This window comes from Bidens hawaiensis, unplaced genomic scaffold, assembly GCF_021521415.1.
Source record: "Bidens hawaiensis isolate Kalapana, Puna unplaced genomic scaffold, B.hawaiensis_p1.1 tig00030283_1, whole genome shotgun sequence".
Lineage (NCBI taxonomy): Eukaryota > Viridiplantae > Streptophyta > Magnoliopsida > Asterales > Asteraceae > Bidens > Bidens hawaiensis.
Genome location: NW_027495052.1, coordinates 98,560 through 122,516, shown reverse-complemented (window position 1 = coordinate 122,516; position 23,957 = coordinate 98,560). Strand labels below are relative to the sequence as shown.

Here is a 23,957-nt window from a genome sequence, read left to right as displayed (position 1 = left end):
TTGCTAAAAGTGATGCACCAACCGACACAAAACCATTAGTATGTTGTGCAGCTATAAAATGTAGCAAAATAACCTTAACTAGAAAATACACCTTTAATGGAACACAATATGTGTCATAAAACGGGATAAATGACACGCCGAATCCCGTCAAGGAAGGCCAGTCATAAATGAAGATGAGGCATATTTGTGTCATCTACCACCCAATTATGACAAGTATTTGTTTGTCATCTACCACCATTTATGACAAGACGTGTTCTTGACAAACAGTTTTTTGACAGCGTTATTGACATGTATTTGAGTGTCATCACGTCATGGTTGGATTCTTAAAAAAATTTTTTTTTTTAGATTTACTGATTTTCACATAATATAAATTGAAATACAAATATAACAAAACAATCTATTTCATATACTATTTTATAAAATACTAACAACCATTCAAAATTAACAACATTACAAAGTTAACATTTCACTACACAAAATATCACTGAAAGATAAAGGGTGTCACAAAACTCGACCATTCTTCACGAATTCCATCAATATCAGCATCGGTGTATTGATCTTTCCCTACCCCAACCTGTGAAAAATTGCAATCATAAAGAGTTCGGTTTTTGGGCCAATGACACATATAACTGTAACTTAAATAATATTCAACTTAGCACAACCTAAACCTATTGAGTGAAAAAACACAACCAGTATCCATGGTATCAAATTATGCAATCAGAAGTCAATACACCCAATCCACTTCTTTGTATATTTTTTGCTACTGAAAGCCTGAACAATTTGTTCTAATCTACCTACCATTGGCAATTCATCCCATCACTATCAAATCAGATCAGCAAACATGCTTATTTGTCAATACTAACAATACCTATTTGCCAAACCCAAACACATAATATATAAAAAAAAAAGCTTACGTGCAGCTTTGACTATCAAAAAGTAAACCTAGACACAAACATTATAAGGTACAAACTGATACAAAAATGATCGAGCCGGGGGTCTCAACGGAAGCAGCCTCTCTATCCCTATGGGGTAGAGGTAAGGCTGTCTACATCTTACCCTCCTCAGACCCTACCATAGCTTTGCTATTGGTGATATATACTGAGTACGATGATGATGATGATGATGAAACTGATACAAAAATGAAAATAATAAAGGATGCTATACTTACATTGTCATTGAGCAATAATTCAATCCCCTCATTAACTATCTCTTGCATGAACTTCAGCATATAGTAGCCACATTCGATACTTCCCGGCTGGCATGGACACTACATAAATACATAACAAATGATCACCGTAACATCGATCCATATAAAGTTAAAGCTGCAATTGATTATCAGTCCCCCTAATTTGAATTTAATTGTTTACTACATAAAGAACCAAAATAGGATCTGATTATCAATCAGTTTAATTAGATCAATCAGTTTATGTGCACATTCCTCTGTTCCCTAATACGTACATGTGATCTTAGGTTTTCAGATTATGTAAACTGCAAATGCTAAATTACTACATTTTCTTCTGCGTATTGTGCATTTAAATCTAAAATCCGAATATACAAGTTAAAGAATGTACGGTTATACATACTGACAAAAATGTAACTAATTTACGAACTTATACATATCGAGTAGCAACCAGATAGATCAACAACTCCAGAATGCACAAATTTGCCACAAAATCAATAGCAGTTACTTAGGAATGCATAAATTAATAACATTTTACTTTGAATATAAACACGTAAGAAATTAAGTACTCACCCTAGCGTTGACCCAGTTGAGTTTTACCCTCGATCCACTTTGTGTACCATACAAGTCCATTGCACTAGAAAAAGTTAAGAAATATATCAAATAATAAGATATAATGTATCAATAATTTGTAGTTTTGTACTACTTACGCATCGATAATTTGCCTCAACTGCAAATTGACACTACTAGGCCTTAGGGAGTCAAGATAATAGCATGTAGTTGTTTTCATATGCAGTACAGCCAACACCCAGTGTCTTCTACAAAAACCAAAAACCAAATTAAATCAAACAACTAATAAAACTTGGATTTTAATTGGGATGGTTTTGATAATCAGACCCGGGATTGTAGGGAATCAAGATAATGTCATTGTCCTTTCTTTTAAACAACCGATCTGCAATGTTTCTACTTGAATCATCAATATTTTTGGATTTCGATTTACGTGTACTTAGCGAGGTTGCAGTCGGGCTCACAAAACAGATTCCGTGATCTCTTCTTGACCCATTCTTGATTTGCTCAAACAAGTACCTATTAACATACAAGAACTAATCTGGTTAAATAAATTACATTTTATGAAAATTTATTTAAAATAAATTTAAGAACGTACATCATATAAGAAGTAATGACAGCACCGCTCATCTCGTCTAATGTAAAAATCGCTTCAAAATCATCCCAAGTTATGCACACACAACTATTGTACCCAAATAGCTCATCCTCACACTGCACTTTTACATAATCAACCTCTGAAGCATGTGTATCAACCATCATTGCAGTCATTTTCAAAACAGGCCTTTTCTCAATTCTTATCCTCGGCTTCCTGTTTGCTCTCGTCATCCTTCTTTTCAACATCCTCTTTTCATTCACCTTTTCTTTTCGTGTCTCCTGTTCATTCAAAATTTCTTTTCTTGTCTCCTTTTCTTTTCCTTTCTCATTTGCATTCTCTTTTACTGGTTTACTTGGCTGCTTTTTTTGTTTTTCATTCTCTTTTTCGTTTTCCTCGTCAAGTTCTCTTAGCCTTTTTGCATTTTTTCTCATTGGTCTCGCCACCACTTTTTTCTACAAAAAGTATACTGATTCAGCAAATACTAATATATATATATGTGTGTGTGTGTGTGTGTGTGTACATTAATACAGAAATAAAAGACAAATAATTCATATATTGTATTTACCAAGTCCGAACATCGAATGACTAGATGTCTCGGCCATCTTAATATAAATCCGACAGCATCTTTGACCTTCTCAATGAGCTCCTCTTCAATTGGAATAGGTACTAAAGCTTCTCCTTGTACACATATTTCTACCACAACTTCAATGTTCTCATCACCTACTATATGAAGGTAAGTAAGATCCAAATTTCTAAAAAATATGAAAGTAAGAAAATAAAATATTAAAATAATATAATGCAAATATTGTTCGTAATACCCGAGGCACTATGATCCATTATGGCTCCTGTGGCAACTATATTTGAAGCATCATCAACCGCAAGTAAACACGATTTATCCTACAAATATAGGATGTTAATTGTATCCAAGACTTGCAAAAAAGTTGCAAACTATTTTGTACACAAGTCAAAGTCAGAGTCAGAGTCAAAGTCAAAAGGTTGCGGTGGAAGTATATCAGTATTAAGCTTATACCAAAAGTCAAAGTCAGGGTCAAAGTCAATACGCCCCAAAGCTCAAAAAGTTTTTTGACACAAAATATTACCAAATAAAAGTATCAAATTTGGGACTGATTGCTTATATAACTTATGCTTACAACTAGAAGCACATAATTGTTAGAGAATATTATAGAATATATTATTAGAGTTTTAGTATTATAGTGTTACCTTAATTAGGAGATTGTATTTGATTATGTTTCCTTGTATTTATCTTATTGTACTCCTATACATAGTTGATCAATAATACATTACACCTTACGGGGTTTTCATTATTCTACATGGTATCACAACCTTAGGGTTCTGGTCTGTTTCTTTCCCTTCTTCTTGTTCTCGTCCTGCCCCGGGGACGTCTATACACATATATCGTTGACTACGGTCTACCCACCGCCACTCTATGATCAACCGCTGCGTAGATTACGATCCACCAACACAGTTGTTGCGATTTTTCAACTAGCGATTTCTTCTTCCTTGAATCTCACAATTACGGTCTCCTTGAATCTCACAACTACAATTGTCTTTCAGTGCTTTGATTTTCTATAGTTTTCGTGTATTTTCTCAATTATTAGTATTTTTTGTCGAAAAAATTCTTACCCTACGGGGAAACCTTTTATAAATTTTGTTTATTTCTCATTCATCAAATTTCTTTTCCTTTACTATTTCTTTAGTTTTTTTGTTTTTTTCCTCCTTCATTAGTTCGTTAAAAGTAGTTTTTTAGTAATTTAGTATATTCATTAATTTTATTCTTTGGGAAAAAAAATTGCCGCCAAGTCGTTGCTTCGGATTATCCACAGTAAGCCTTAGGGTTCTAGCTTGTTTATCCTTTTTTTTTTCTGTTCTTGTTCTCGTCCTGCCCCGGGACGTCTTAACACACAAATATAGTTTACTCGCATTACCAAACTGTCACCGCTTTCGGATTATCCACAGTAGATTGTGGCATGTCTCTGTCACGTGGATTACGATCTATCGTTGCGATTTTTACAACTATCTATTTCTTTTATCTCTTAGTTTTGGTCCAGGTTTAACTAAGAACCAATCGAGAATTATATGGAAAAAAAATAAGAATGTTACTTGGTGAAAAGTCAAAGGTGTAAAAAAAAATTGAAGAACCAGGCTCCAAGGTGGGCTATTTCTTTGAGAAGGAGTCGGGCAAGAAGGGCAAGAGAAGTAATATTTGTGTGTACAACGTCCCCGGGGCAGGACGAGAACAAGAAGAAGAGAATGAAACAGGTCAAAACCTTAAGGCTGTGATACCACGTAGAATAATGAAAACCCCGTAAGGTGTAATGTATTATTGATCAACTATTGATACCATGTAGAATAATGAAAACCCCGTAAGGTGTAATGTATTATTGATCAACTATATAATGTATTATTGATCAACTATTGATACCATGTAGAATAATGAAAACCCCGTAAGGTGTAATGTATTATTGATCAACTATATATAGTTGATCAATAATACATTACACCTTACGGGGTTTTCATTATTCTACATGGTATCACAGCCTTAAGGTTCTGACCTGTTTCATTCTCTTCTTCTTGTTCTCGTCCTGCCCCGGGGACGTTACACATAAGTATATATTACTTTATTGCTATCGTTCTCTCAAATCTACATGTCCACCGGCCAAAGTAAACCCACAACAATTTCTTTCTTTTTTTTATTCTCCTTTGTTTTGGTCCGGTTAACCACGATTTTGAGTTTCTTTGTCAATTTTGTTTTAGTGCTTCGTTGATTCCCTTTGGTTTTCTTTTTATTTTCTCTATGTTCTTTTCTTTAGGTACCCAAAAAAAAATTTCTTTTACATAATTTGATTTAAAATTTGATAATTATGGATATGTATACCAGGAGTGCAACAAGTGTCCGTGCGCTAGTGGGGGATACTGATTTCTTCCCTGTAGAGGTAGGTCTTCAGCAAGGGTCAGCGTTGAGTCCGTTTCTTTTTGCAGTAGTCTTGGATGAGTTGTCATAGTCGATTCAGGGGACGCTCCCGTGGTGCATGATATTCGCAGACGATATTGTATTACTTGCTGAGAGGAAACAAGATCTAAACATGAGGCTTGAGGAGTGGCGAACAACCTTAGAGACAAAAGGTTTAAGGATTAGTCGCTCTAAGACGGAGTACCTTCACTGTGATTTTGGTGTGGTAAATGACAATGAGGACGTACAGACCACCATTGAAGGGCAGGAGGTTCCGCAGGTAAAGAAGTTCAAGTATCTAGGGTCATTTGTTCAGAGTGATGGGGAATTAGACAGTGACGTGACCCATCGAGTTCAGGTAGGATGGTGTAGATGGAAAGCAGCCACAGGTATATTGTGCGACAAAAGTTTCTCAACTAAACTAAAGGGAAAATTTTATAGGATTGCAGTTAGACCTGCAATGCTATACGGAGCAGATTGCTGGGCCATCAAGAAGGCACAAGTGCGGAAGATGGAGGTAGCAGAAATGAGAATGCTACGTTGGATGTGTGGGCACACAAGGTTAGACCGAATAACATACGTTGTGTTTCGGGAGAGATTAGGGGTAGCGAACATAGCAGACAAGATAAGAGAGTGGAGATTGAGATGGTTTGGACATGTGAAGAGAAGACAGACGACGAATCCTGTTAGATCCGTTGAAAGCATTACTATAGAAGGGAGGAGGGGTAGAGGACGGCCTAAATTGGACGAGAGGATTAGGCATGATTTGATATACCTAAACCTCTCCGAGGACATGGTTGAGGATAGGAATTCTCGGAGAAGTAGAATTAAAGTTAAGGATTTTAGGGAGAAAGGAATACCTTAGGGCTTCTATTTTCCTTATTTTGGTCACACACCAGAATGATATTCTCTTTACATATATATAGTATTATTATTATTACTATTATAATTATTATTAGTATTATTAGTATTTTATATTACTGTTGAACTTTGATTTCCTTTGTATTGCTTTATACATATGCACTTTAGAGCTGAGGGTCTCTCTGGAAGCCACCTCTTTATCCCTTTGGATAGAGGTACGGTGTGCCTACATCCCACCCTCCCCAAACCCTACTTATAGCTTTGCTGTTGGTGGGACTTCACTGGGTATGATTGATTGATTTAAAATTTCTTTTGAGTTTCCTTTTTTTTCCCTTCTTTTTCTATCCATATTTTTCTTTTTTCTTTTTTATGTTTAGACTATAGTGTTATAAACTATTGAAAATTTTTATTTATATTTTTATTTAGTTTTAGTTTTTTTCTTTGAAATAAAAGTTTTTATATTTTCTTTTTTAATTTTATTCTTTAGCATATATAATTTTTTTTTGCCGTCAAGTCGTTGCTTCGGCCGACTCAGTCATAGCTCCTGCCGTCGCAGTCGAAGCTCTTGTCATCATGCCTAGCCGCCTGACTACGGCCAAGACGCCGCCGATCTTCTTAGATCCTATAACCGATCGAGTTCCTGCTCTACGTGACAGTCGGTCGTATATCTTCACAAGCTTGCGCTCCAGTCCGAGCGTCCGATTTCCTACCGCTCTGACTGCGGGGGAATGTTAGGGAATATTATAGAATATATTATTAGAGTTTTAGTATTATAGTGTTACCTTAATTAGGAGATTGTATTTGATTATGTTTCCTTGTATTTATCTTATTGTACTCCTATATATAGTTGATCAATAATACATTACACCTTACGGGGTTTTCATTATTCTACAATAATCAGGTAATCTCACTGTAAGTGTAAACCTATAAAATCGAACCCGCCAAGAGTAATCGTTTATAATGAAGCAATAAACAGGTAAACAGAACCTGGTTTTCGAGCATATAAAAAATAAATGTGTCGTTATAAATCAACAAGTTAGTGAACAACATGTATTGACAGAACATAATGTATACTTACAGGTGATTCTAGATCATGTGGTTCGTCTTCAAAATCTTCTTCATGGCCCACCATTTGGTAACTTGCAGCTTCGGAGACATTATGCATTCCACTTTTCAGTTTCTCCAACTCATCTTCAAGTTTGCTGAACCGCTCATCCGTCTTCTTCTGCTCAATGTCCAGATACTTCTTAATAGTCTTGGGTACCAATGGATATTGGTGTGGCGTTACAAATTTACCCATCCCGCGTACATGCCCACGTTGTTCCTTGGTACCCAGGGCCTCCGTAAGCACATCATGTGTTGCACATGATTCATAAAATCCTGAATTATGTAGCCCATCCTGTAATTGTAATTGAGATAGAAATAAAGAAAATATAAATGTTCAATTGTAATCCCCGAGACTGAATAGAAAGAAACTTACAATTTTATCAACAATCTCTTGGACATTTTTATCGAAACCTCCTGTTTTTAATTTTCTTGCTTCTTTCCACAAGACTGCCCTATCAATCTCCTCTTCCTTCTTTCCAGTTTGTTGCATCTAGATGATCAAGAATAAAAAAAATTAATTAACGTAAACAGGTACAAGTAAGCTATTCTATTAAATTAGTTCATACAATATCAATAGTAAGTCCGGCATATCCCTTTCTGCTCAAACGATGATTGTATTTATGACGTGCACGGACACCTTTAGCTTTCTTACTTTTATCCTGCATTAGACACATTAAACATTATACGAACATTAAATTAAAAATTAGTAACTATATAATAATAACAAACGTGACATTTGTTGTATAAGTGGCAATAGTAAATTCAGAATACAAGAGTAAAAAACTCTATGTTGGAGCTTAATTATCGAGTAGTTATTTGCTCATATGATGCTAATTCCCGAGCAGCTTATTCACGAACACTTAGGGACTGAATGTTGCTGCTGTTCACGAACAGAAATGGGCCAGAACAATTGCTGATTCACACAGTTAGACACATTTCTGCAGGGGCGTATTCGGTATTTTGGGGCAATGTGGTAATTTTTCAGCATATGCTGCAGGGGTTTGTTTGATACGTAAAAACTCAGGAGTTTTCGAACAGGCTGCAGCTGATGGAAATGTTATTTCACAAACAAATAAGAGCAGGGGCATTTTAGTACTTAGCTTCCAGACACAAAGGTCTTGAGTAATTATTTGCTGCTGACCCGAATTAAGTCGAAACTAAACTATGACCAGGATAATTGTTGCCACGATTACAACACTGCCCTTTGAGTTGAAATATTACGTTTCCAGCTAAACTTAACCAGATACTAAATTACTCTATATGCAGCCTTGACTCGTTTAATGCACAAAATGCAGTTTGACTTTATTAGGTCAAACTGTCACAAATTCTTGAACCATTTAGCTGTTTGAAATGCCCAGATAGTCAATGCACTAATCTGTTACATTTTAGTGATATGGAATACATGTGGCATGCCATGTCACCTTGGTTGCCTATGTGGCAGATTAACCAAACATATCCAAAGTAACGAGGATTACTAACAGAATATATAGTCTAGATTTGAGCTAATAATTATTAAATTCAAGTTTGACGAACCTGCCACTTTTTGGAAAGTCTTTGTGCTACGAAGAGTTTCCAGTCTTCTTTTTTCAAAAACTTATACGTAGCAGGAGGATCGACTAACGCCTTTGGGTTATTTTTATGCGGCTCGATAAAAATCTTGTATAGATTATGTTTGAAGTTTCTCCACTTCGTCCCAATTGATTGGATACTTTGCTTTCGACTATTTGGGTCAACTACAAAAAATTTCTGAAACAAAAAAACATAAATAATATTGTTTTCAACAAAAAGAAAAGAAGTTAGGATTCATTAGATGTTCGACTTATTACCAAAACAAATTTCCATGCATCTTCCTTGGTTTCTTTGGGTACGTCCAACCAACACTCATAAGTAATTGGAATCATAGTTCTTGCAGTCATTCCCTCAAAAGTAGCGAGTTTTGTTGCTCCTTCTCCAATCGGGACACCTTTTTTATTGTAAGTAATTACGATTTTCCCTCTATTAGCTTTTCGTTTTACTGTCGGACCGCTGTCTGATTCGGTTTGCTCATCAGAATCTGAGTTTGGATTATTACTTTGAGCAAACTCTAAAAAGGCCTCTACCCCTTCGTCATATGCATTTGACAATCGCTTAGACGTAATCCGTGATTTGACCATGACCATCTGTTACTAGTTTAAGAATATAACAGTAAACAATCTAGAAAAGCATATTGCTATATTTTAAGCTCATAAAAGAACCATCATAATTCCAAAACACTATATTAATAATAATCCGGTTTACCGTGACAAAACCCAGCACTAGTGGTGTCTAGTACTAAAACATGACACACAAAACAATAAACATATCAAAAAGTGTATACAGTATAACCTAAACCTATAATCAACAGTCAATTGTGAATCTAAACACACATATACCTACAAATCAGGTTAGATATCATCATAAACAAATTATAGGATTCAATATATATATAACCTAAACTTATAATCATATGTCAATTGCGGATATAAGCACACATATACCTTCGAATGAGCGAATAAATATGCAATTGAAGATATATGCAAATAAACCTAAAGAAAAACTTACGTGAAGAAGAGCTTCGAACTCGTACACAGCGAAGCAGACAGAGCTTCGAACTCGCAATATATAGTGATTTAGGGTTCTGTGTGTTTTGGGAGTGTATCCAGTTTTCGTAGTCTAAATTATAAGATGACAATAAACATGACACACGAAATTTAAGTGTCTCCGGTGTTTTTTTTTCTAGCCTTTTATGACACGAGAGGATTACATTTTTTATGACTCGGTTTTGCAAGTGCCAATTATTCGTGTGTCGTAATTGACGTGTCATTAAATGTTCATTTTCTATAGCGTAAATAGAAAAATGTTAAGGCAGAGCGGGGCTAAGAGCATTCACAATCCGTCCATCAAATTCAGTGAGTGAAGTTTTTATAATATATGAAGTGGTTTAGGGAGTTGTGGGTGGATAAAAGAGAAAATGCAATTATTTTTTTTATGAATGTCATGGGCCTAACACATCGACCCAAATCAGATGGCCCAAACAAGTTAAATGCTTCAAGTTATAAGCAAAGTCACAAAGGAGTCAAGGTTATGAATATAGTGAATTAGTTCTAGTCTCCCATCTCATTTCTCTCTGTATTCTCATCTTCTTTCTATCGGATCTTGCTTCTTGTAATTTTCTAGTTACAACTGAATAATTAATTGATTTGAGTGTTATCAATTGAATTATTTGGTTAATTCCACTTTGTATTGAGAAGTATCACTTCAATTTTCTGTATATTTGAAAAGTTTATGTTGCACCCTATTAATTTTTTAATATATTTTGAAAGTGGTTGTAAGTGAATAAAAGAGAAAATGTAATGATAAAAGTATAAAAAAAATATTATTTAATTAAGAATGAGAGATAAAATGTAGTGTATTTTAGTGTAATTTTGAATTTGAAGATAAGAAAAGAGATAGAATGCTCTAACGCCATATTAAAACAAAAACAAAAGCAGGATTACTTATTTTTAAATAATGAAGATGGGACTTTTATGTTAACTTTACTTTTGAAGTCCACTAGCCCTGCTTGCGGTGCGCACATATGATGTATATATGTGTGAACCCTCGGGTGGGCAAAAGTGAAATTGCACTAATTTTGACGTTATTTTACTAATCTCGTGAAAATAACGTTAAAAGTGACGGACGGTTAATCAGGCATCATGTAGTGGCGTTGATAGCTGAAAGATAAGGGTACATGCACCGATCAGCCGGTGTCCCGATGATTGAGTGCTATGTGCCTTATGTCCAAGGCTTGATGCAAAACTACTATCGAGCCGGGGGTCTCACCGGAAGCAGCCTCTCTATCCCTATGGGGTAGAGGTAAGGCTGCCTACATCTTACCCTCCTCAGACCCTACCATAGCTTTGCTATTGGTGGGATATACTGAGTACGATGATGATGATGATTACTTTTGAAGTCCACCCATTTTAGAGGAAGTCTTTTGTGAGGGCAAATATTCCATAGCCTAATAAATATGTTTAGGCTGTTCATTATGGAGGGGCTTTAAAGCCCCGTCACGTCATTGCTACGTAAGAAATAGAGCTTCGAAACTCTTCTTCATAACGCCCCGTTGTGGTTTAAAGTTAATTGAGGGTCTTATTTTCGAATAATTTGTTTTGGTAGAAAGCCTATAACAGAGACCAACTAAACTAAAATATCAAAACTATCATTACAGTTTTGAAGATCTTAGTTGAGTTTATTGGACTAAAGAATGTGTTGGGTCAATTGTTATTTGGCCCAAGTGTAAGGCCCAACTCAATAATTAGGTTTTATTATATCTGGTAATGTCTTGGCTAACAAGTTAGGGTAAGTCTATATATACCGAGTTATGGTTAGACATTAGGTAGTAGAGTTTGGTGTAACCGAGTTAGGGTTCATCAAGAGTCAAACCGGGTTAGGGTTTGAGGGTTTGTAATCAGTTTTTTGAGTGAGATTTTTTGATTAATATAAACGAGAGTTATTCGTTTAATATTCGTGTGTTGATTATCGATACAGGACTTGAATTGGTATCAGAGTCAAGTTCAAGAAATCGATAATCGGTCGGAGGCGATCGGTGGCTTGAGGAGTAATCAATCGGCGCATATCAGAACCGAGTTGGGTTTCCGATCGGGGTGTGCGCGTAAAGGAATATTTTGGACCAAGGGTGTTTGGTTTTGGTTTGCGGTGGGCTAAGAGTGTTCAGCGCTAAAGTTTTTGATCGAAATTGATTTAGGTGGTTATAAGGTTTCGGTTTCTTTAATATTTGGTTTTTTGTTTTAAAGTTTGTGACAAAAGTCAACATATGGGTGTTGGGTTTTTAACAATTCACAAACAGAAGAAAACAAGTTATTTTACTTCTTGAATTTGGTGCTGCACTACGAAGAAGAATTCAAAAGAAAAAACAATAGTTTATTTTTTGAATTTGCAATCCAATTTCTTTTGCACACGATTATTTGTAAAAGGTATTTGTGAACCGGGTTTTTTGAGTAAACGGGTTCGGTTTTGAAAAGTTGTTTGGGACTGATTTGTTCGTACTTGTTTCAACGGTGTGAAGCAAGGGGGTTCAACACCATCAATGGCAGGTGACAAAGAAAATTCGATAATTCAACCCAAAGCGAGTGGGGGGATATCGTTGCAGGTTCCAAAGTTGAATGAAACTAATTACATCACATGGGCGATTGTGGTGGAAGTGATCTTGGATGATCAAGAGTTATGGGAAGTTATTCAACCGAATGAGGTTGCGGCTATTGATGCGAAGAAGAATAAAACGGCAAGGTCGTTTTTGTTCCAAGTTATGGAAGGTAATATTCTTCTTCAGGTTTCTCAATACAAGAATGCTCGAGAAATATGGGCTGCTTTGAAGGCACAGTTTGTTGGGGCCGAGCGAGTTCAAAAGGCTCGACTACTGAAGTTGAAAAGTAAATTTGAGAAACTCAAGATGGCGGAAGACGAGACTGTTGATCAGTTTACGGGAAAAATAACCGGTATGGTTTCAAAGGCAACGGGTCTTGGTCACGTGTTCGAGCAAGATGTCTTGGTGAAGAAGTTACTGGATGTGGTTGCAGACAAATACTTCAACTTAGTAGCATCAATCGAGCAAAAGGTTGATCTCGATAGTATGAGGTTTGAAGATGCTGTTGGAAGACTTAAGGCGTTTGAGGAACATCTACGAGGGAGAGAACGCGCTTCAAATTCACAAGGTCAGTTACTTTTCAATCGATCGGAAAGTAGTTACAAAGGTAAGTCGTATGATCAGTCCGGTAGCCGAGGTAAGGGTTGTCCGAGTTCACAGGGACGTGGAAGAGGCCGGGAAACCGGAGGTCAATACCGAGAGGATGAGGATCAAGATGGTTGTGAAAACCGAGATGGTCAACATCGTGGGTCAAGGTATACGGGTCAAAGAAAGGATCGTCAATGGAGAAGAAAGGATATGTCACAGGTTCAGTGTTGCCGTTGTCATGAGTTCGGTCACTTTGCGTCTACATGTCCGGAACGTATGAAGAAAAAGGAAGAGTCTAATTTGAACAAAATTGATGATTTTGATCCAAATTTATTTATGATTAAAGGTGATCAGAAAACGGTTTTTCTGAATGAAGACGGTGTGATTCCAAAGCGTTTCGAAACTGAGCCGATGGAGAAAGATGTTTGGTATCTCGACAACGGAGCATCGAATCACATGACGGGTAATAAATCGTATTTTTATGAATTGAATGAACAAGTCACGGGAACGTGAAGTTCGGAGATGAATCTTGTATTGATATTCGGGGAAAATGGTCGGTCTTAATTGAAGGAAAAACAGGGGAGCAACGTTTGTTGACCGATGTCTACTACATCCCGAGCTTACAGTGCAATATCATAAGTCTTGGTCAAGCAACGGAAGATGGATGCGAGATTCACATGAAACACGATTTGCTAACCATTAAAGATGATACATGTAAGCTTTCGATGAAGGTGACAAGGACCAAGAATTGATTATACAAGATTAGCCACAAGATAACAAGTCCCGGTAAACGAGCTATAAGTGAAATGAAGAATTTTGCAGGTAGAGATCTTCAAAGTATTGGACTGAAAGAAGACAAGCCGGTTACGAGTCAGATTCCAATAAAAGATCCAAGTTCCAAAATTCAAAGTCCAAAGAAGAGATTTCAAGAAACTAAACGCGTGGTTAAGAAAGTGATTCAAGCCCAAGGGAAGGCGTGTAATGATCAAACAAAGCAAGTGTGTCTTCTAGCCAAGTGGAGCCGAAAGGATATTGCAAGAGATCATGAAAAGCCTCGGGAGAATCAAGAGAATGATGACAAGCGTGAAGTTGAAGACCCACCAATTTCAAGTAGGAAATTAGGGGTGAGTCGGGTGACTCGTGTACAACAATTGCGGGGGTGATTGTTGGGTCAATTGTTGTTTGGCCCAAGTGTAAGACCCAACTCAATAATTAGGTTTTATTATATCTGGTAATGTCTTGGCTAACAAGTTAGGGTAAGTCTATATAAACCGAGTTATGGTTAGACATTAGGTAGTAGAGTTTGGTGTAACCGAGTTAGGGTTCATCAAGAGTCAAACCGGGTTAGGGTTTGAGGGTTTGTAATCAGTTTTTTGAGTGAGATTTTCTGATTAATATAGACGAGAGTTATTCGTTTAATATTCGTGTGTTGATTATCGATACGGGACTTGAGAATGAAGTTGTTGAATTAATAATTAAGTTGAACGTTAGTCTTCGTAAATTAATTTCTCTGTAATAAAAAAAGTTCATAAATTCTCTTTGTTGGTTTTGGTATAGCCGTGTCAAAGATATCTCTCGGCAGGATATTAAGGATTCCAGTTGAAATAAACAGAGCGTGACTTTAGTCAGTTTTTGATTTCTTAGTGTGATATTGGCAAACCCTAGGACTATATGTGTAGTTAACCTATAACAACAACAACAACAACAACAATTTTGTTTAAATCTATATGATAAGATCAGAAAATTTGTTAAAAATATAGTAAAACCTTTAATAAATAAACATAAATAAAAAACATTAACGAACACAAACAGGTGTAATCGAGTGAACATTAATAGACGTAAATGTACACATTATCGAATGTTCATGAGCATAATTGAACGAACATGACACTTGTTCGTGTTCTTTCATTTAGTTATTCAACAAAATTTTTTATTTATGTACATTCATTTATTAAACGAACAAGCATATACAAATTTACCACAAAACAGTTATGGCATAATGATAAGTACTGCATAAGAATCGATGTACAATACTTGTTTAATAGCGTTCGTTGATTGGATAGAGAACTCCTGAGGTTGGTTGGATCTGTTTAGGTATGGAGATGGCTCAAGCAAGTCAGGATATAGTGCTGGTTTTGGCAGTGATGGTGGGTTAATTTCCAATGTTACACCCAATGGAAAGGATGAGTTTGGTGACGCTGCCGAAACTCATGGTGATTTGGCTAGTGAAGAACGAGAGGACAACTTAAGAGCACTATATGATCCTGTTCGAGGAAGAATGCATGAGAGGATACATGTTAATATAACTGGCAACAAATACCGTCAACTAGTACGTACTTGCTAATATGGCTCATAATAAACTAACCCATTGGCTGACCTACTAAAAATGCATATAATATACTGCATGACTACCAAGATGCTTGGCTTGTGTATGTTGTTCATCACATGGCCTACATGGGTATCATTATGTATCTATGGCCACTTGTACATCGTTTTATTTACCAACTTCAATGTGTAAAATTTTGGTTTCTAAGAACCGTGACAGATTTTTCATTAAAACTGAGATAAAAACAATAATATAAGGAAGGCTTTGATACATTTGATATCAACCTCAAGATATAATAATGAACCTGCATAGGCCAAATATTTTATTTTACAATCTTTATTTGTTTATTTATGGCTTAGAACTAAGCCTAAGAAACAATACATAGAAAGAATACATAGAAAGAAGTACCAAAACATGTGAAATCAAATTCAAGATTAGCAGGTGGTAACAAAGAGAGGGAATGGACATGGAGGTCCGGTCACTTCAATTTCTCGTTCAAGCATCAGGATGACCTTTTTCATGGTTGGCCTCAGCGAAGGGTTTTCTTGTACACACCAAAGACCAACCATCATAAATGTTGTTAGTTTCTCCAAGTCATTTAAGGCCTCCAAATCATTCTCGACAAATGCATCCAGTCTGCCGTCTTGATAGCAATCCCATGCCATATCCGTTAAAATTGCCACATCTTCAGCGTCATCCTCGAAAACCACACTCTTTCGGCATGAAATGATCTCTAATAGCAAGACGTCAAAGCTATAGACATCTACCTTGGTTGTGACAGCGGTGTTCCTAAACCATTCAGGAGCAACATATCCCTCTGTTCCTCTAATTCCGGTATTCGTTTTACTTTGATTAATCTTCAAAAGTTTTGCCAATCCAAAGTCAGCAATCTTAGCATTGTAGTATTTATCAAGAAGAATATTCTGAGGCTTTATGTCACAATGGATGATTTGGTTGCTACAATCTTCATGGAGGCACGTGAGTCCCTTTGCGACGCCAATAGCGATATAACTCCTTTGCTTCCAACTAGGTCTCGTGCCTCCAAATAGAAAGCCTGCCAAAGTGCCATTTGTCATGTATTCATAAATCAATAGCCTCTGCTCACCATCATCACAATAGCCAAGAAGCTGCACCAAATTCTTGTGATGAGTCCTTGCAATCGTGTTGACCTCAGTTTTGAATTCCTTCTGGCCATCTTGAACCACAGTTTCTAGTTTCTTAATCGCCACGATCTTTGTCCCTATTACACCTTTGTAGACTGTCCCGAAAGCCCCTTTTCCCAATTCATCCTTGAATCCATCGGTAGCTGTGACTAGTTCTTGATAAGTAAAACGAGACAGATTAGTTTCCTCAGTTGCGCTACATGCAAATGGATTTACAACCTTCTTACGAATTTGAAAGAAACCCGCATAAATCACACCAGTCAAAACAAGAATTCCCAACACATAAGTACCTAAGAGGGCTGATCCCACATATATCAAACTTCTTCCAGTTTTATCTTCTCCTGATCCACTTTTATCTTCTCCTGTTCCACTTTTATTTCGTCCGGTTCCAGAAGGACCGTCAATTTTCCTAAATTTGATGAAGGCCTTCACATTACTTGAAGGATCTTTAAATCCATTGTAAAGTGGAAGCTGCTTCTTCTTACATACGATGCCCTTGTGAATCGCAACTGCACAAAAACAATCTTCCAAGCAGGAAGTTCTACAAGTTTGTTCGTTACTTGGGCCCAGGCTCACAAAGTCGGATCCCGGCCAATCAATATTTGTGAGTTCGATGAAATCAAACACATCGTCCCCATGATTTGACTTACTTTCATCACAGCTCGGTGTGAAATACGGCTTGCAGTCACCATTTGGGATATTGGGATCAACCAATGAGAACCCCTGTGGACATCTACAGTTTGCCGATTGCCATCAAGGCTGCAAATATTATTTAACCCACAAGCTTTGCTATATTTAGTCGAACATATGTTATCCACGGGCACAAAATATATAATTTCCAACTTGTACGCTCAGTGGTATTATTGGGATAGTAGTATTGAGTAAAAATCCCATCAAAATCAAGAGTAGCTCTGTGATAGTAATCTCCAGAAGGAAGAGAGTCTCTTGGAGTCAAAATAAATTCTTTCACCGCTCGCTCTCACAACAAAAATGTATCCCGTGGCCTCAAAAAGCAGCTGGAAACCAGAATTCGTTGAATTGGAGGCATCATATGTGCCACTTATATAGTAAGCAGAATCAGGAGTTTCAGTAACCATATCTCGAGTATTAAGAACAAGATTCCCATCTGGAAGCAGACGTAATTAGTATCGTCCACCAGTGAAGTTCGTTTTGCCCATTTTGGAGTTGATTACTCCACCTCTAGCCATAACCTGAGTAGGCAACAAGGTATCTGCAGGATGATCAAAACTCTCCCATATATTACGAAAATTGCTACCCGCAATTACAAAGTTACCAGTATCATTCATATAACCGTATGCAAGATCAGAAACGGAGCCAGAACTCCATAACTCTCTGCCTTTAGGATCACTTAGTATGAGCCCACGCCTATCAACCAGATCAACCTTGGATCCTATAGACACTGTTGGACCGCCTTCTGGATACCATACGATGGTTTTATCAGGTATCTTGTCATACCATATGGATAACAAGAAGTTATCGCTGCCTTGAACTTGTTGGAACCCAAATGCAAATTTACCTGAAGGTGAAAGCCATGGTTTCGCATTCGGTGTTGCCGTGAGGGATGCACTGACAGATACATAACCATTATTCTGTTGTGTTGCTACAAAATGTAGAAAAATAGGAAGATAAACTAGACGAATTGGGATTAAGGCCATTAGAAAATGGTTGAATGGTTTAGAACAGTAACAAAAAATAGGAGTTTTGAAGGATGTTTGCTTCTAAGTCACCTGAAAGACTTTCAAGTCAACCCATAAACAGGAGTCTTTTGTAGCAACAAAAAGTTGCTTACCTAATTTTCATAACGTTTTGAAGCATTCAATATGGAAATTATGTTACACGCTATAGACAGCATTATAACTACTACGAAACTTTTGAAGTTTTTTGCATTGATGTATCTCATACTTATAATTGAAACCATTTTCAAAGGGGTGTGTATTATTTACACGACCTTAAAATTATTAGGTTTTAGGTTGTCATCCATATCACATTTGTTTAACCTGGTTAGATAAATTAAACAACTTGTTTATAGAATAAAAGACTCTTTAAGATAAAACCGTTTTAAACCATTTTAACCATTTATTGTAACCTGCTAACTCATTTAATTATTTAAATGAATGGATTATGGGTCACGTTCTAGCTAGAAACATGATTTTAAGTGTGTTCAAGGAAACAAATAAACATGCCATGAGTCTTGCTTGGGTTCATCAATCAACTTAGGGGTGCAAGCAGCCGAGCTTAAAAAGCCCGGGCCCAATCCAAAACTAAAACTCATTTAATAAACGGGTACGTGTCACACACCAAGCATAATCATTCTCACAAGTCTAAACGAGCTTTGTTATGGATCTTATTTTATATAAATGCATTACAACTATTATATTTTTTTTAACTCATAACAAAAATAACTTAATAATATATATTTTGTTATATAACTAAATAAAGTTCTAATTATAAAAAAGTATTAAATGTTCAATAAATCAGATTCAAGCTAAAGTTCAGAAAACTGTTAATGTATTGAGCTTGAGCTCCGACATAGAGCTCAAAACAAAGAGATCTCGAGCTCGGTAAATTAAATGAGTCGAGCTTAAGCTTAAGATTTAAGATGAGCTACAATTAGAGTCAGCTTGTTCACACACCTCTGATTCAACTTGCTTACCCGCCAGGATTGATTGACTACAAGAGTAAAAATCTTGGCCTGTTGTAGCTCAATTATTGATGTTAATTCATTGGGCTATATGCCTAAAGCTGTATGATTATAACTGGCCAAGTGGTCTTTTCCCAGTCTAAATCATCTAGGAGTGCCATTCAAAATATAAAATAAAAAAAATCTAGGAATATTATAACAAAACTGAACATCAAAGTCTTTCCTCTTTACAGTATTCTAAGATCTATGTGTAACTTTTCTTGGATCATTCCAGTTGTCATATTGTTTTCAAAAGAATCCTTTAAGATTGATAAAAAGTTAAAAACCTATAAATTTTCTTCATTACCAAATCAAGCAAAAGACCGTTGAGTGCAAAATATCTGTCATATTTTTAAGTCAACACATATTCAAGTGAAGAAGAGTGTTTCAAATACTCATGTAACCGTGTTTGTTACCCTGTTTAGTTAAAGTGCCCATTTAAAACTGTAACAAAAGTATAAGATCAACCTGGTTATGACTCATTTAAACCATTTATCACTAACTCGTTTGACTCATTTATAACGTCATGTTCAGATTACATGATTTTAAGTTTTCGGCTTATGGTTGTATTTGACACGAATAGATATATGAGTCATGCTTGGATTCAACAATCCAATCTAGGGTGTAAGCGAGCGTGAGCCTAAACTAAAACTCAAACGAGCTCAATTTGGAGCCTTCACATATAGGCTTGAGGCATGCGATCCTAAATGAGTATGTTATTTACATACATATTATAGTTTCTATTATATATATTAATATAACTATATAAGAAAAACTATTACATATAAACTTAGGATTAAAATAACTACAAGTTTGAATAATAAAAATGCAAAAAAATTGTGTTTGTATATAAATAAAATAACTAATTATTCAGTAAGTCCAATCCAAGCTGGAGCTCTAGACATAAAGCTCAAAATGAAGACAGCTCAACCTTTCGATAAATAAATGAGTCTAGCTCGAGGACAGACTTGACTCGTTTACACCCCTAATACAATCCGCTACTAGACAAGATTTTACACCCTAGTTATTAACAACACTTAAAAAAGTGGTCTAAATTAATCTTAACCCAGTTATTAATGCTCATTCAGTGGCTATTTATATGAGAATATAACAAAACAGAACATTGAAAGTCTTTCCTCTTTACAATATTTTATCTTCTACGTGTCCTCTTCTTGGATCCTTCCGGTTGTCATACTTGGTGTCACTTTCAAAACCATATAAATCTTTTGCACGTACCATTTAAAAGCAACCCATGAAGTTTATACTTGTTTTCAAAAGAACGCTTTAAAGATTGATAAACAAAATTAAGATAGTAAACTCTAGGTGATAATGAAGCTTCATAAATCAAAATATATTCTACAATCTTTATTCAGTTATGTATGGTTTAGAATTCAACGTTGCATTAACTACAGTTAAGAAACAATATATATATCGAGGTACAAAAACAAAGTAGTTCAATTTGAAGACGAGAAAGAGGTGACAGACAACGGGCATGGACAAGGAGGTTCGGTCACTTCAATTCCTCCCTCAAGCATTTGAATGACCCTTTTCATGGTTGGCCTCAGCGAAGGGTTTTCTTGAACACACCAAAGACCAACCATAATAAACGTTGTTAGTTTCTCCAAATCATCTAACGCCTCCAAATCATTCTCGACAAATGCATCCAGTCTGCCGTCTTGGTAGCAATCCCATGCCATATCTGTTAAAACTGCCACATCTTCAGCGTCATCATTGAAAACCACACTCTTTCGGCATGAAATGATCTCTAATAGCAACACGCCAAAGCTGTAGACATCTACCTTGAATGTGACAAGGGTGTTCCTAAACCATTCAGGAGCAACATATCCTTTCGTTCCTCTAATTCCAGTATTTGTTCGACTTTGATTAATCAATAAAAGCTTTGCCAGTCCAAAGTCTGCAATCTTAGCATTGTAATAATCATCAAGAAGTATATTCTGAGGCTTTATGTCACAATGAATGATCTGGTTGCTACACTCTTCATGAAGGTATGTGAGTCCCTTTGCAACACCTAAGGCGATATAACTCCTCTGTTTCCAACTAGGTCTAACGCCTCCAAAAAGAAAGTCTGCCAACGTGCCATTTGCCATGTATTCGTAAATCAATAGCCACTTCTCACCATCATCACAATAACCAAGAAGCTGCACCAAATTCTTGTGGTGAGTCCTTGCAATCGTGTTAACCTCAGTTTGGAATTCCTTCTGGCCATCTTGAACCACAGTTTCCAGTTTTTTAACCGCCACGATCTTTGTCCCTATTACACCTTTGTAGACTGTCCCGAAAGCCCCTTTTCCCAATTCATCTTTGAACCCATTAGTAGCTTCGACTAGTTCTTGATATGTAAAACGAGGCAGATTCGTTTCAACAGTTGCACTACTTAGAAGTGAAGTTCCCTTCTTCTTTTCGGTTTTAAATAGTTGCACATAAATCACACCAATCAATACAACAATTACTAACACTGAGGCGAGGCACCTAAGAGAACAGATCCCACCAATATCAAACTTTTTTCACTTTTATCTTCTCCGGTTCCGCTTTTATTTTCTCCTGGAACAGGACCATCAAGTTTCCTAAACTTTAGGAGGGCCTTCACATTATATGCAGGATCTTTGTATCCATTGGTAAGCGGAAGTTGCTTCTTCCAACATTGGTTGTCCCTATAAATTGCAACTGCACAGAAACAATCTTTCAAGCAGGAAGATCTACATGTTTGTTCGTCACTCGGATTCAGGCTCACAAAATCGGATCCTGGCCAATCAGTATTTGTGAGCTCGATGAAATCAAACACATCTTCCGCGTTACTTGACTCGATTTCATCACAGCTCGGAGTAAAATAAGGCTTGCAGTCACCATTTAAAGTATTGGGATCAACCAATGAGAACCCCCGTGGACATTCACAGGTTGGTCGATTGTTAACAAGGATGCAAACATTGTTTAGCCCACAAGCTTTGGCGTCTCTACTCCGACATATGTTTTCTGGTACAAACCATGCGATTTCCCAGCTTGTACCCTGAGTGGGATTCTTGGGATGATAGTATTGCGTGAAAACCCCATCGGAATCAAGTGCGGCTCTGTGATAGTAATCTCCGGAAGGAAGTGAGTCTCCCGTAAGATTAACACTTTCACCATTTCTTCTCAATATATACATGTACCCCTTTGGATCAAAGATCAACTGGTCACCAGAATTCGATGAATTGTCGGCATCACGAGTGCCACTAATGTAATAAGCATTATCATGGGTGCCAGTAAACATATCCCGAGTATTAAGAACAAGGTTCCCATCTTGAAGCAGGCGTAACTGGAATTTTCCACCAGTGTAGTTTGTTTCGCCCATTTTGGAGTTGATTACTCCACCTCTAGCCATAACCTGAGTAGGCAACAGGTATCTGCTGGATGATCGAAACTCTCCCATATATTGTGAGAATTGCTATCCACGATTACAAAGTTACCGGTATCGTTCATATAACCATACGCAAGATCAGAAATGGAGCCAGAACTCCATAATTCTCTGCCTTGAGGATCACTGAGTACGAGCCCACGCCTATCTACCAGGTCAACTTTGGATCCTGGAGACACTGTTGGACTGCCTTCTGGATACCATACGATGGTTTTATCAGGTATCTTGTCGTACCATATGGATAACAAGAAGTTATCGCTGCCTTGAACTTGCTGGAACCCGAAGGCAAATTCACCTGAAGGTGAAAGCCAAGGTTTCGCATTCGGTGTTGCCGTGAGTGATGCATCGACAGATACAGAACCATTAGTCTGTTGTGATGCTACAAAATGTAGCAGAATAGCAAGAGAGATGAGACAAATTGGGACTAAGGCCATAGGAAAATATTGCTTGAATGTTTAAGAATGCACAGTAACATAAATAGGAGTTGTAAATGATGTTTGCTTTTAAGTCAACTGAAAGACTTTTTGATAAATCATTTATCTATGTATTACATAAAAGTCTTTTGTGGTGACAAAAAGTTAGGTACCTAGAGAATGTGACTTCTATGGTTGCATTTTCTTTGTAATTAATTTTGACAATTTCCCTGAAATTTCATTTGGTCCTACATAGAGTTGTGAAGCTTTGAAGCATTCAATGTGGAAATGTTCCACGCTAGAGACCATCTAGACTAAAGTATAAAACCTAAGCGTTTGAATTTTCTCACCGAAGGTTTTCTACAGCGGTGGTAATTCTTTACACGACCAAAAATGATTAGGTTTTAGATTCTCGTATCTGTCCTATTTGTTTAACCTTATTAGTTAAACAATCCGTTTAAAGTTAGAATTAAAAGCTCGTACGATCACCCGTTTTAGGCCATTTTAAATATTTATTGCGACTGGCCGACTCATTTGATTAATTGAATTAATGGGTTATGGGTCACGATCAGGTAACACGATTTCAAGTGTGTTCAAGGACACAAATAAACATGTAATCATGCCCGGTTCATAAATCAACCTATCGGTGTAAATTAGTCGAGCTTAAGCAAGCACTGGCCCAAGCCAAAGCTAAAAATCATGTAATTAACGGGCATGGGAGGCTCGGAGGGTGTGCGAGCCGCACCATCGGCCTGGGCACATAAAGTTCGGGGGCACAAACTTTTTATGCATATTACATATATATATTTTTTGGTGCAAAAAATAATGTTATTTGCAATGGTTTATGAGATAAGTACATGCTCAAAATGATTTTTGCTTATAATAAACCGGTCGATACAAATTTTATCC

General features: G+C 36.7%; 1 protein-coding gene and 2 pseudogenes across 2 annotated transcripts; all 3 read right to left on the bottom strand.

The window, feature by feature from the left end:
- Positions 1-331: 331 nt before the first annotated feature.
- Positions 332-9,962, bottom strand: LOC143580218 (uncharacterized). Of its 2 annotated transcripts, XM_077063313.1 has the most exons (14): positions 9,862-9,962; positions 9,108-9,446; positions 8,815-9,027; positions 7,848-7,940; positions 7,655-7,771; positions 7,253-7,573; positions 3,161-3,239; positions 2,908-3,062; positions 2,346-2,794; positions 2,078-2,266; positions 1,891-1,998; positions 1,754-1,817; positions 1,169-1,267; positions 332-574 (listed from the first exon to the last, which is right to left on the bottom strand). In XM_077063313.1, exons 2-14 carry the CDS (start codon positions 9,438-9,440, stop codon positions 482-484), a joined length of 2,313 nt encoding a protein of 770 aa, XP_076919428.1. In that variant the 5' UTR covers positions 9,441-9,446; positions 9,862-9,962; the 3' UTR covers positions 332-481. The 2 variants fall into 2 exon arrangements, with proteins under 2 accessions (XP_076919428.1, XP_076919429.1); XM_077063314.1 differs by lacking the exon at positions 9,862-9,962 and having other exon boundaries at positions 9,108-9,493.
- A 5,831-nt stretch (positions 9,963-15,793) lies between these two features.
- Positions 15,794-18,198, bottom strand: LOC143580228 (G-type lectin S-receptor-like serine/threonine-protein kinase LECRK3; annotated as a pseudogene).
- A 2,357-nt stretch (positions 18,199-20,555) lies between these two features.
- On the bottom strand, positions 20,556-23,642 carry LOC143580216 (G-type lectin S-receptor-like serine/threonine-protein kinase LECRK3; annotated as a pseudogene).
- Between the last annotated feature and the right edge of the window lie 315 nt (positions 23,643-23,957).

What these genes read in the sequence shown, in the direction of transcription:
- LOC143580218 (XM_077063313.1), bottom strand. Translation starts at nt 9,440, where the DNA reads ATGGTCATGGTCAAATCACGGATTACGTCTAAGCGATTGTCAAATGCA. An exon ending in TCAACTGGGTCAACGCTAGG is followed by an intron (nt 1,268 to 1,753) that starts GTGAGTACTTAA and finishes GTATTTATGTAG; the next exon opens with TGTCCATGCCAGCCGGGAAG. An exon ending in AATTATTGCTCAATGACAAT is followed by an intron (nt 575 to 1,168) that starts GTAAGTATAGCA and finishes AATTTTTCACAG; the next exon opens with GTTGGGGTAGGGAAAGATCA.